At 38.6% G+C, this 14,093-nt stretch overlaps 1 protein-coding gene and 1 non-coding gene across 2 annotated transcripts; one reads left to right on the top strand and one right to left on the bottom strand.

Moving 5' to 3' along the window:
- Positions 1-4,058: 4,058 nt before the first annotated feature.
- On the bottom strand, positions 4,059-4,165 carry LOC146914902 (small nucleolar RNA R71). The gene has a single exon (XR_015017196.1). It is a non-coding gene; the product is annotated as a small nucleolar RNA R71 (small nucleolar RNA).
- Positions 4,166-4,854: 689 nt separating this feature from the next.
- LOC146914901 (uncharacterized) lies at positions 4,855-5,934 on the top strand. The gene has a single exon (XM_085721168.1). The coding sequence runs from the start codon at positions 4,855-4,857 to the stop codon at positions 5,932-5,934; it is 1,080 nt and encodes a 359-aa protein (XP_085577294.1).
- The last annotated feature ends 8,159 nt before the right edge of the window (positions 5,935-14,093 follow it).

The raw sequence follows: 14,093 nt of genomic DNA, 5'->3' as shown, positions 1-14,093 counted from the left end.
GTTTTACATGTTTACCTGTGATTTAATTTGGAGATTCGAAGGAGAAGATGAAAGAAGCTTCTTGAATCTTTTCCCTGATCTTCTGGTGAATGCTTCGTTGTTGTTTCGAACTGAAAATGGATAGGTGAACACGTTCCTCTTCTTCTCTGGTTCAATTCGAATTCAATCCTTCTTCTTCTTTTCTTACCAAATCCTTCGTGATCGCGTTGGATTCGTCACCGTTGGTGATGGATCTACGCTAGAATTGCGAAGGTAAAAATTCGATGATGAAGATTCTTCAGAGAATCTCTGAGACTTTTTGTAAATTCGAACTAGTTTGGTGTAATAATTGTTGAATTGAGTTTGTTTGTAATGAAATTGATACGAATTTGTGATGAATTGGTGAGGATTATGATTCTGGACAGTTAGGGTTTATGATTTGGGGATGAAGTTCTTCATGAACTTCATCGTGTTCTTGGTGATTTCTGGAAAACGGTTAGGGTTTGATTCTGTGGAGAAGAGAGAGAAATGGGATTGGTGTTTGTCGAGTTGGCACTGAATGAATGGTGATTCCCTTATTGCATTGATTAGGTGGCCTTTATATAGGCTGCCATGTGTACCACTGGATCGATAACAACTTGACACCTGGACTGGATTGAAAATGGCTCGGCCTTGGATTGTTTTGGACATAGGGACCTTTCTGCAAATTTAAAAACTAAAAGGACCAATCTGCAATTTTAAGAAAGGACTAAAGAAACAATTTTAAACAGTCAGAGGACTAAATTGAAAAAGACTTGAAAGGAAAACAAAGTGGAAAAAGGACTAAAGTGCAATTAATCAAAAAGGACTAAAAAATGAAAAATTAATAAAATTGGCTAAAAAATGTAATTTTGAAAATAACGTAAAGTGGAACCAATAAAAAACACAAAAAGGACTAAAATGAACCAACTACACAAATGAGGTACTTTAAAGTAACCTCTCTCTGTCAAAATTTTGTGTGAAATGACCAAAATGCCCCTAGGGACTAAAACGACTCAAAATGACTCAAATGCAATTTTTTTTTAAAATGGTTTTTAACAGGGAATTAAAGCAAGAGTTTATACAAGCAAATTAAAAAGACTCAGAGACAATTTTGTAGGGATTAAAAGGAGTTTTAACACAGGAAATGACTAAAATGCCCTCATGGACTAAATTGGCCCAAAATGACTCAGATGCAATCTTTGAAATGGATTTTAACATGGAATAGCAACAAGGACTTATACAAACAAATTGAAAAAACTCAGAGACAAATTTCAAGGACTAGAATAAGTTTGAATGCAGGAAATGACTAAATTACCCTTTTTATGAATTTTGCAAATAACATTGAAATAAAATGCAGAGAAAGATGCAATTGATCAGAGACAATTTCAAATAACTTGGAATGCAAGAAAGACTCTTTGGATGGTTTAAAATGCAAGAAAACATAGACAAAGTTACAATTGAAATTTTTTCAAAACAAAGGCAATAAAACATGCAGCTAAAACATAGTAAAATATTAGGGTAAACAATATCAAATTGACAATCTCTCAAGAGTAATAGACACATATCAGAGATGGAAAAATATTTTGAGAAAGTATTTTTAGGTCCAAAATTAGGGTATAACTTACCTCTGTACAACTTCTGATCTACTTTAGCTCCTTCCTCTTCTTTGCTTAAGGTGCACGTAGGATGCATTGGAGTGTTCATCACTTTACAATCTTCAAGCTTGAACTTCTTCAGAAGCTCCTTTGTGATTGATGAACATAAACTCCATCTTTACATTGATTGATTTGAATGCCAAGGAAGAACTTCAGCTCTCCGATCATGCTCATTTCAAATTCATCCTGCATTAACTTAGAGAATTCCTTGCAAAGAGATGCATTAGTAGAACCAAATATTATATCATCAACATATATTTGCAAAGTAAGAATATCTTTCTCAAGAGTCCTTCTGAAGAGTGTTGTGTCAACCTAACCTCTTTTAAAATCATTTTTGATTAAGAAATTACCTAGTCTATCATACCAAGCTCTAGGAGCTTGTTTCAAGCCATATAGTGATTTATTTAGTTTAAAAACATGATCAGGATACTTAATATCCTCAAAACCAGAAGGTTGTTTGACATACACTTCTTCTTCTATGACACCATTAAGAAATGCACTCTTGACATCCATTTGATATAACATTATGCCATGATTAACTGCATAGGTGATGACCTAGGTTATACAGTAATTTTAGCTCAGTTTTTATGCAATTCTAGTTGAGTTCAGGTGTTTTGGCATGAGTCAGAAGCTAGAATGTACAGAAATTATACTTGAAGGAGGCAGCAAAATCGTACTCCGATATTTCTCATCGTAGTCCAATTTGATGGCCAAATTGTGCAGTTTTGCTACGTAAAAAATCAGACTCCGATGGTTTCCCATCGTGCTCCGATTTGGAGGAGCGTCTGACCTGGATCTGATGTTTAATGAGAAATCGGGCTCCGATTTTATAGATCGGGCTACAATTTTGACGAGCCCATAACTCTTATTATAAAAGCCAAGTTGTTTTCTGTGAGGAGGGTTCCAAATTTTGGAGAGGAAATCATACTTTTGGAGCTGGATCACTGAGCCAACGGTGGAAGACCACCAAAACTCATAGCCGGTCATCAATTTTCATGTAATGAATTCTCTTTTGTATTTAGTTATTGTGCTTTAGCCATGAGTAGCTAGATTTATTGTGACTAGGTCTAGAGATGATTTTGTATTAGCTTCACTGATGTAACCTGGAACTCTTATCGTTTTATGAATATTAATCTAGTTCATTCAGTATATCTTATGCTTAATGCTTTTATGATATTGACACTATATAATCGATCTTAGAGATTACTTGACTACTGACAATAGCTTGTAACTCAGACATAGTTATGTTGTTCAATCTAACGGACGATCTAGGGATAGAAAGTTGTTAGGTTGTGATAATTGAATTAACGGACTTTATAGCCTTTGATGATTATAGGTTCGCCTAAGGAATTAGGGAATTATGATTAGATAAGCGGACTTAGGATCAAAGGATTGACCTAAGTTAATTTGTTAATTCGTCGTTTACTTTGTAATATTCGTAAACATAAGAATCATGTTGCTAGTAAGTGAAATACAGATGAATCGAATGACCTAGTCATCTCTCTAAATTGATTTTAAACCAAAGTTATTTTTTGTTATTTCAAACTATTATTGCACTCAAATCCAATTTGCCTAAGGCCACCCCCGTATTTACAAACATCTTAACAATAACATTTTTTGTTTTGTCGAAATCAAAACAGTCCCTGAGGATACGAATTATTTTATTACGCGATATAAGTTAGTACACTTGCTAATTTTTTATCAAGTTTTTGGCGTCGTTGCCGGGGACTGTGGATTAATTTCAACAAGGCAACAACGTTAATTGTTAAGATTTCTGTGATTTCAATTTTTGTCTGTATTTAAAAATATCTATTGATTGTTGTGGTGCAGTGCTACTAAGGTATTCTTTTGCTGTGTATGCGAGGTAGAGTCCAACCTGAGGACTTGCAGTACAATCCGGAGATCGAAAAGGCCATATGAGCTAATCGAAGAGCAGTTCAGTTAGCTAGACTAGCTGAGGATACAAGCCGAGGTTCTTCACCTACAGAAATTCTGGTCGTTGAACCTGAACCTGAAGTCATAATCATGGGGGAACCACCACCACAACCACAAAGACCAATGATGGGGGATTATGGATTGGATGCCAACCGTGACCATCTAACTCATGTCTTCCAACCAGCCAACCATGTAGCCTTTGACATCAAGAGTTCTGTCCAGCAAAACCTTAAGGAAAACCCATATGATGGGCGCGATGACAGAAGCCCTCATGAGCACCTGAGCTACTTTCATGAAACTTACCAGTTCTGTGTGCCTCCCGCTAATGGCACCGAGAGCCAAAAGAAGCTGAGACTTTTCCCTTTTACCCTAACCGGTAGAGCCAAAGACTGGTTGTTGTCCATTCAAACTGGGGATGAACTCGAGCTTAAATTCCTTAAGAGATTTTTCCCTATGTCAAAATAATGGGAGAAGAAACATGAGATCACCAACTTTAAACAAGGGGAGGGTGAGACCTTGTATGATGCTTGGGAGCGTTTTAACCTTTTGCTTAAGAGCTGTCCTTCGCATGGCCTAGATGAAAAATCTTACCTCCAAGTCTTTACCGAAGGGTTAAACGCCAACCATAGAATGTTCTTAGATGCTTCAGAAGGTGGAAGTATGAGAACCAAAACTGATCACGAAGTCCGGGACCTGATAGAAAACATGACCCAAAATGACCATCGAGCTGAGGCCGAGAAAAAGAAGAGAGGAATGTTTGAGGTGAGTGACAATACTGCCATTTTGGCTAACCAAGCAGCCATGACCAAACACCTTGAAACGTTGACTAAACAGGTTCAAGCCATAACCATGGGGCAGACACAACAGGCCCAAGTCCAACAAGTGCAACAGAGGTGTATTTTTGCCAAGGGGATCATCCAAATGGTGAGTGTACCTTAGAGGGGTCGAGTGAGGAAGCTAATTACATGGACAACTATCAGAAAAATAGTCCCTACTCTAACACTTACAACCCTGGCTATGCTAAACACGCTAACTTGAGTTACTCCAACACGAACACCCTAACCCTCTTCTTCCTAATCCTCCACGCCAACAACCACAACAACAACAAAAACCCCCAGCAGCTTGGGAAGAAGCCATGACCAAATTCATGCAAATGACTCAAGCCAACTTGGAGGAGATGAATGCAAGCCAGGAAACTGAAAGGAAAAATAATGAGGCAGCCCGAAAAATGTTTGAAACTCAAATTGGGCAGATGGCAAAATAGATGGCTGAGCACACAAAGGGAGGATTCTCAAGCAACACTCAAGACAATCCGAAAAACAATGAGAGTTGCAAGGCTATTGAGTTGAGAAGTAAGAAGGTGTTGACACCTTTACCCCCGAAGGTGACTAAAAAGAATGAAATAGTTGAGGCGGAGGAGGATGAACAAGAAGTAGTTGAAAATAATAAGGGCGTAGTTGAAAATGAACATGAAGAGAAAAATTTAGAGGGAGAAAAAAATAGAGGAAGTGAGAAGTTGATTGATGAAGAGTCCATATTGAGGAAGACCAAAAGCCAACTCCTTGAAGAGGGTGGAAAGAAACAAGTTGTCCCGTCTTATGTGATATTACCCTACCTACATTTGTCAAAGAAGAAGGAGAAGGAGGCTGGTCAATTCAAGAAGTTTATGGAGCTGTTTTCTCAATTACAAGTGAACATTCCCTTTAGTGAGGCTATTGAGCAGATGCCGTTGTATGCAAAGTTCATGAAGGACTTGTTAACCGGAAGAAGGAAACCTAGAGATGGTGAAAACATTGCATTGTCAGAAAATTGCAGTGCTATCCTTCAGAAGAAACTGCCTCCTAAATTGAATGATCGAGGAGCATTCACTATTCCTTGGACTATTGGAAAGGTGAACATTGGAAGAGCATTATGTGACTTGGGGGCTAGCATTAATCTGATGCCGCTCTCTATGATGAAGAAGTTAGGATGCGGGGAGCCCAAACCAACAAAGATGACTCTCACACTTGCCGACCGTTCTGTTTCTCATCCTTATGGAGTGTTGGAAGATGTACTGGTCAGGGTAAATGAGTTGATGTTCCCTGCTGATTTTGTGATTCTAGACATGGAGGAAGATGAGGAGACACCCTTGTTGTTGGGAAGACCTTTCTTAGCAACGGGACGAGCCTTAATCGATGTTGAAATGGGTGAATTGATACTATGGTTTCAAAATGAACAAGTTATATTTAATATCTTTGAGGCCATGAAGCATAGGAATGATCATCCTCAGTGTTATAGGGTTGATGTTATTGATAGTCTAGTTGATGAAACGAATCAAGAAGAAACTCTTGTGCAACCCTTATAAAGAGTGATGACAAATTCAATTGAAGTTGGTGAGAAGGACACTAATAATGAGGTTGATGAGTGTGTGCAGCAATTGAAGGCATTCAAAGTTGAATCCTCAAGCAGAAAATTTGAAGTTTTAGAAGCAAAAAGTGAGGAGAAACCAGCTGCACCAGAATTGAAAGAACTCCCATCCCATTTGAAGTATGTGTTTTTAAGTGAAGATTCCAGCCATCCAGCTATCATAAGTAGTACCTTATCCTCTCTTGAAGAAGAAAAACTGATGAGAGTTCTTAAAGAAAACAAAGCAGCACTTGGGTGGCATATATCAGATCTAAAGGGAATCAGTCCAGCTTATTGTATGCATAAAATTCATTTGGAGGTTGAGTACAAACCGGTGGTCCAACCCCAAAGGCGCCTTAACCCTACAATGAAAGAAGTTGTCAAGAAGGAGGTCCTTAAATTGTTGGATGCAGGGATGATTTACCCGATCTCAGATAGTGCATGGGTGAGTCCGGTGCATCCGGTGCATGTGGTACCCAAGAAAGGTGGGATGACTGTGGTAGCAAATGAAAAGAATGAGTTGATTCCTACGAGAACGGTGACTGGTTGGAGGATGTGCATCGATTACAGAAGGTTAAATCATGCCACTCGGAAGGACCACTTCCCGTTACCTTTCATGGACCAGATGTTGGAGAGGTTGGTTGGACAGGCTTTCTCTTGCTTCTTGGATGGGTATTCGGGGTACAACCAGATTGCGGTATCTCCGGAAGATCAGGAGAAGACTGCATTCACATGCCCATCCGGTGTGTTTGCCTATCGAAGAATGCCCTTTGGATTGTGCAATGAACCAGCCACTTTCCAAAGGTGCATGCTTGCAATCTTCGCAGACTTGCTGGGGAAGAACATAAAGGTATTTATGGATGACTTTTCTGTTTTCGGTAAGTCCTTTGATGATTGTTTACATCACTTGGATGTTGTTCTTAAGAGATGCATTGAAACTAACCTTGTTTTAAACTGGGAAAAATGTCACTTTATGGTGACCGAAGGTATAGTTTTAGGCCATAAAATCTATGGGAAAGGCATCCAAGTTGATCAACCTAAAATCAAGGTTATAGAAAAACTTCCTCCTCCCATCAACGTGAAGGGGGTAAGGAGTTTTTTGGGGCACGCCGGTTTCTATAGGCGGTTTATAAAAGACTTTTCAAAAATTGCTAAGCCCATCTGTAACCTTCTTGTTAAAGAAAATGATTTTGTCTTTGATGTTGAATGTTTAAAATCGTTTTCTATAATTAAGAAAAAGTTGGTCACTGCGCCGGTAATCATTGCACCAAATTGGGATCTCCCATTTGAACTAATGTGTGATGCAAGCGATTACGTGGTTGGAGCAGTGCTTGGCCAACGCCATGAGAAATTTTTCCATGCCATTTATTATGCAAGCAAGGTTCTAAACGAAAACCAAGTTAATTATGCAACTACCGAAAAAGAGTTGCTTGCTATTATATTTGCCTTGGAGAAATTTCGCTCATATCTCATTGGTTCTAAAGTTATTGTCTTTACAGATCATGCAGCATTGAAATTTTTTCTTACTAAGGGGGATTCCAAACCTCAGTTACTGAGGTGGATACTTTTGCTGCAAGAATTTGATGTGGAAATCAGAGATAAGAAGGGAGTGGAAAATGTGGTGGCTGACCATCTCTCCTAATTGGAGAATGAGGAAGTTACTAAGAAAGAGAAGGCCATTGAGGTCGAATTCCCTGATGAGCAACTGTTTGTGTTAGCTGAAAGACCATGGTTTGCAGACATGGCAAATTTCAAAGCTGGGAATTTAATTCCCGAGGATTTCACATATCAGCAGAAGAAGAAATTCTTCAAGGAGGCTAATTTTTATGTGTGGGATGACCCATACTTATTTAGAACTAACGCTGATGGTTTGTAGCGTCGATGTGTTGCAGGTGATGAAGTGAAAAGTATCATGTGGCACTGCCATAGCTCTGCTTATGGAGGCCACCACAGCGGTGAAAGGACCGCAGCCAAGATATTACAAAGTGGATTTTGGTGGCCAACCTTATTTAAGGATTGCCACGAGTTTGCAAACAATGCGATAAGTGTCAGAGAACAGGTAATATCTCTAGAAGGAATGAGATGCCGCTTAAATGAATCCTTGAGATTGAACCATTTGATTGTTGGGGCATCGATTTCATGGGTCCATTTCCATCCTCCTACTCTCATCTTTATATCCTTGTTTGTGTTGATTATGTGACTAAATGGGTGGAGGCGATTTCTTGCATAGCCAATGATGCCCATACTGTTGTTAATTTTTTGAAGAAAAATATCATTCCTAGGTTTGGAACCGCTAGGGTATTGATTAGTGATGGGGGGAAGCACTTCTGCAATAAATATTTAGAAAGTGTTCTTGCAAAATATAACGTGACGCATAAAGTCGCTACCCCTATCATCCTCAAACTAGTGGGCAGGTAGAAGTGTCTAATAGACAACTAAAACAAATCCTAGAGAAAACAGTAGCATCATCTAGGAAAGATTGGTCGAAGAAACTTGATGATGCATTGTGGGCTTATAGAACTGCTTTTAAAACTTCCATTGGTTTTTCACCATTTCAGTTAGTTTATAGGAAGTCTTGTCATTTACCAGTTGAGTTGGAACACAAGGCCTATTGGGCGATTAAATTTTTAAATTTTGATCACACATTGGCTGGTAAGGGAAGACTCCTTAAATTAAATGAATTGGAAGAAATGAGGTTGCAGGCGTATGAAAATGCGCTAATTCATAAAGAAAGAACAAAAAAATATCATGATCGCAACCTTGTTTCTACGGAGTTTTATGCGGGGAAACCAGTTTTATTGTTCAATTCCAAGTTAAAGTTGTTTCCAGGAAAGTTGAAGTCCAAGTGGTCCGGACCATTCATAGTGAAAAATGTGTCCCAAACTGGAGCTGTGGAGGTGATGACACCTGATGGTGAGAGAAGCTTTAAGGTGAACAGACAAAGGTTGAAGCCTTATCATGGAGGTGATATGCCCAAAGAAAGAGTGGGCCTAGTACTTTCCGACCTTTAAAAGGTCGTCAGAAGTCAAGCTAATGACGGAAAACGAGCGCTGAGTGGGAGGCAACCCACTGAATTACTAGTACAGGTACAAGTTTATGTTCAGTATAAAAAAAATAAAAAAAAAAGAGAGTGGAAACAAATGAGAAATCGTAGTAAGATGGAACTAAATCGGACTACGATTTTCTGTCTCAAAAGGAAAATTGGTTTCGTAAAAAATCGTAGTCCGATTTCCCTCAATCGGGCTCCGATGTTTCCACCTAAAAATAAATAAATAAATATATATATATATATATATATATATATATATATATATATATATATATATATATATCGGACTACGATATCCTCATATCGTATTCCGATTTTTGAGGGTGAAAAAAAAATTTTGATACGTAAAATATCGTAGTCCGATTTGAGGAAATCGGACTACGACTGTCGAAAACTTTTCCATGGATGACCATTACAAAAAGCCATCGGGCTCCGATTCTCCTCATCGGGGTACGATGCATCTGGCTCTATAAATACCTGAGTCACCTTCATAACCTGACAGACCCATTTTTGGTGGCAAAGCCCTGCCCAAATTTTGCTTGAAACCGTAAACCACCATTTTCATACAAGGAACCACCTGATCTTCATCTTCTTGCACCTTCCCTTCATAAAACATACTCAATTTCACAAACAAACTCCAACTCATATCTCTAACCCTCAATATTCACAAATTTTCTTTGACCCAATTCATCAAACACCTTCCCTACACTTCAAAATTCTTCCCACAAACCACACAAATGGCTAGTACTTCAGAAAATACCGACATTCAACCACGAAAACGTACCCGAAACCAAACCAAAGCATCCTCATCAAACCCCCCACCACCAAATCAACCCCCAACTCAAATACCGCAAACCCAACCGCCTCCTTACAAGAGATTCACTAACGAAGACGCATAGGAAAGATTCAAGGTGATTCAGGAGTTAGAATTCACGGGGGAAAGAGCATTCGATCTCATGAAACTCACTGGATACAATACCTTCGACAGAACTTTGAGAGAGAAAGGCTGGGAGAGTTTGAATGCGATGGTAAGTAAGACGAGCAACAAGTCTATAGCTATTGAATTCTTTGCTAATGTTGTCTGCGAAAAGGCTGGAAGTTATGTGTCTAAGGTTCGGGGGAAGAGGATTGATTTTAGTCCCCGTGAGATTAACAGTGTCTTGGGGCTATCGGTACCTGCTATATGTGATGTTGAGAGAAGGAGGCTGTCAGGAAATTGGCCTAGGAGTCAAGAGGAGTGGGATGGTCTGCTTGCGGGGCTAATGAAAGAATGAAAAGGTTGAGTAAGAAAACACCCTACAAACAACCCTCAAAGGATTGACACTGCTTATCTGCTCCCTATACCGAGAGCTTGGGCATCTTTTATCTTGTCTACCATTGTGAGTACTTCCGCTGCTGCTGAGATGATATTATCTCGTGCTTTTATCCTATTGGTGTTGTTTTCCGAGCAGGAGCAGATGGATGTAGGGAAACTGATAGCATACAATATTCATGACATGATCCACAAAAACACTGCTTTGGGTCATTCGTGTTTGATCAATCTTTTGTGTCAGAGCGCGGGTGTGATACCGGAACCAGGGGATATACTGCTTAAGTCTCAAGTCCCTATCGTTGAATCGACAATGGCAAGGTTGGAGAAGAAAGTTGCAAGAGCCCCACCTCCAGAGGCGCCCCACCAGCAGCATCAAGCACCCCAAGCACCACCAGAAGCTGAATATCCTCCTATGCATCCAACATTGGCTGAATATATCTATACCTCGGTAAATTGGATGGATGAGGCGTCCTCACAGTTGTTAATTGATCCTTCGCGTTTCTCACAACAGTTCGCGGCTATGCAAATTCAGTACAAGAGGAAACCGGGTTATTCTTTTGAGAGGTTTGGTTTGCGAACGAACAAGCAGAATTACTTTCGGGCGACTCGGGAGAGAGCTGCGCAGAGGGAGAAAGACATTGAGGAGGACTACGACTTGGGTGAAAACATGGACTTTGATATCGAGTTAGAGGATGCTCCTCCACAGCCAGATGTTTTCCCTCAGGATGGACAGCCGGGACAGCATTATGAGTGACTCTCACTTGTCATTTCAGTAGTGTAGTGTTTACTTTTGTTTTTGATTTAGTACTCTGCTTAATAAAATTTCATGTGTGATTGCTGCTAGTGTCGTGATAGTTTGAATTCCCCATGTTTTGTAATTGCATCGGCATTTGTTTATTAATGAATTTTCTTTGATTCTGAAGTTTACCAGTTTTGTAGCATAAGGTTCATCAATGGTGTGTCAAAAGTTCAAAGGAGGTGGAGCTTGCACGCGGTTCAACGATGAAGTGTACGGCAGTGTAAAGTGTTGTAACACCCCATCTTCCCAACATAAAAATTTCATTTAAATCAGAGTATTTAATTCATAAAAGGGATGTCACATACTACTTGAAAATCATAAAATAGATAATAATCATTATCCTTCAAAATTCAATCATCATAAAATCTGAAACTTAGCAGCGGAAAATAGTTCAACGTAATAAAAGTCTTGGCACACAGGCCTCATCAAAATCTCATAAGTTACGGTTCGACATTTATTCATAAAAAGTTCATAAAAAGACAGGTAAGGAATAGAAGTAAAAGCAGCCCCATCCCATTGCGTATCAGAGCACCTAGACACAATGTGAGGAGTCCACTCACGAACGCCTCTAGTCTTTGTTACCTGCAAGTTACCCATACGAAGGGCAACATTATCAAGCAGAAAGGGTGAGATTTCACAGTCAATATATTAAACATATAATTCATCAAAATGCATTTAACAACATAAAACATCAATAACATATTAAACATTTATCACTTAACATCATTTCAATCGTAATCAAATATCATCATCAAATGCCAACATTAAATCATAAATCAAAAGTCATCTTTAAACCATCATCAGACATCATGTTTAACTCAACACTCGACTCAACAACGTGACACAACTTGACAATGCAACCCTTAACAACTTAAATCATCGTGAACTTCTTGAATATGCAAATGCATGTGCTACCATTCAGGGCATCAAGCCCCCAACATAAATGAGCGTAAATAGGCTCTTCAACAAGTGAGCATAAAGCTGTCGGGCCTCAAGCCCCCAACGTCGTTTGAGCATTAAGCTGCCGGGCCTCAAGCCCCCATCTTTAATGAGTATGCAATGGACTCAATCTTCCTACAACTTAGACAACAACTTGAACAACTCTTACAATTCCATAAAGATGGACAACTTCTTAATTCATTACAACTTAGACCGACTTATGCAACTTCAAGACATTAATTGTCAACAGCATTGAACAACAGCAAGATACAACATATAATAGTGCTTGAATGCATTAACATTAATTGAGGAATGAACTACATCAACATAAATATCATAAAACATCATAATATCACTCATACAACATTAATAATAATCTCAATCCTATAAACAGACTTCTGTAACATCTGAAAGCATACTAAACAACCCTCATTCTTACTTCTAAGATCAACTCATGACTACACGTGCGAAAAGATCGCATAGGAAACAATTTGGTCAACTAGCAGTGTTGCTCGCAGTGGCGAGTAACTTAGCTCGCAATGGCGAGTATCTGGCTCAGCTCGCAGTGGCGAGCGATCTTGCTCGCAGTTGCGAGTGTTTGGGTTACTCGCAGTGGCGAGTAATGTTGCTCGCAATGGCGAGTGATGAGTTCCTAGCTCGCAGTTGCGAGTGTTACTGCTCGCAGTTGCGAGCGATGAATGTCAGTACGGCCAGAAACCTAAAAATGACAACTTTTCATCTATCCTCATGGTTCTTTCATCCAAATAGCATCTAATTATCACCCTAGGTAATATCTAAGGTCTGTACACAGGTTTTGTATCATTGTAACATCTTTTCATGGTTCAATCATCAAATCGGTCATTAACCCTAATTCTCAATTCTCACAAAAACTTAATCTAATCATGCTAAATCCATTTTTCAGAATCATACCCTTAATAATATTGAAAGTTAGTCTCACCCTTACCTAGTTATTGCAGAAATCGCAGCTCTCCCTCTAGTTCTCCTCTTCTCTGACTTCTCTCCCTTTTTCTCCAAAAGCGTTTCACGTAAAAACGTTTCTAACTTATGTTGTTATATTTATTTCCCCTTATTACTCTACTCACCTCACAACTTACTTTTTTCCCTCACAACCCAACTTCTGATATTTTTATTTTATTTCTCATAACTTATTTTATTTAATAATAAAATAAGTCACACCAACATAATAACTTCACAAAATCAAATAATTCACATCAATCTTGAAAACTACATAATTATCTATAAATCATGTAAACTACTTGATTCATATAAATCACGCATATTTAAATCATATAAATATATGTTAAAACTCATCAAATAATTAAATAATTACGACGGGCGTTGTCACAACTTCCATAAACCTCAACTTGTAAGTTCAATAGCCAAATCTTTATTTTTCAATTTTCACAAACATGAGTGTTCCATGCTGTGCTATTTCTAGGATTTGCGAATTTTCTCTATGTCTATTGGTTGCATCTCATAACACACTAAGGCAAAGTGCTTGTACCTTGAGCCTTTGAAGCCTACCCTTTGCATTGAATATTTCTGTTTTTTAAGCCAACTTTGAGCCAATAGGTTAGACCACGTTGTTTCGGTGACAAACCATGTTACATGCCTAGAGCCTTAGGATGTTAAACCCGATTCTTTGTGGAGTTATGCATTGTGATGTGTTGGCAAAAATATAAGTTTGGGGTTGCTCATGGGATAGCAACTTTCTAAGTTTGGGGTAGGGGATCTAGAGAACAAAGATATTGTGGAAGATCACTATGTCTCATATTGAAAAAAAAAATCAAGTTGAAGTACAGAAAATCAACTTACAAAAACCAAAAAAAAAATTAATAAATAGAGATTTTGTAATTATAAGTGATCTAAGAGCTTCATGTGTTCTCTAAATTCCCAAATGTTTATCAAGCGGTTCCATTGTTGTGGGTTGTTCACTGTCAAAAAGTAGCATAACTCCAAAGTTTTAATTTTAACTTACTTCCCAAATTATCCTACCTT

Source organism: Medicago sativa, chromosome 6, assembly GCF_051527215.1.
Source record: "Medicago sativa cultivar Bolivia chromosome 6, Bolivia_mono, whole genome shotgun sequence".
Lineage (NCBI taxonomy): Eukaryota > Viridiplantae > Streptophyta > Magnoliopsida > Fabales > Fabaceae > Medicago > Medicago sativa.
This window is presented reverse-complemented; position numbering and strand designations above follow the sequence as displayed.

Excerpts from the sequence above, each read along its gene's own strand:
- LOC146914901 (XM_085721168.1), top strand. The coding sequence starts at position 4,855 with ATGGCTGAGCACACAAAGGGAGGATTCTCAAGCAACACTCAAGACAAT.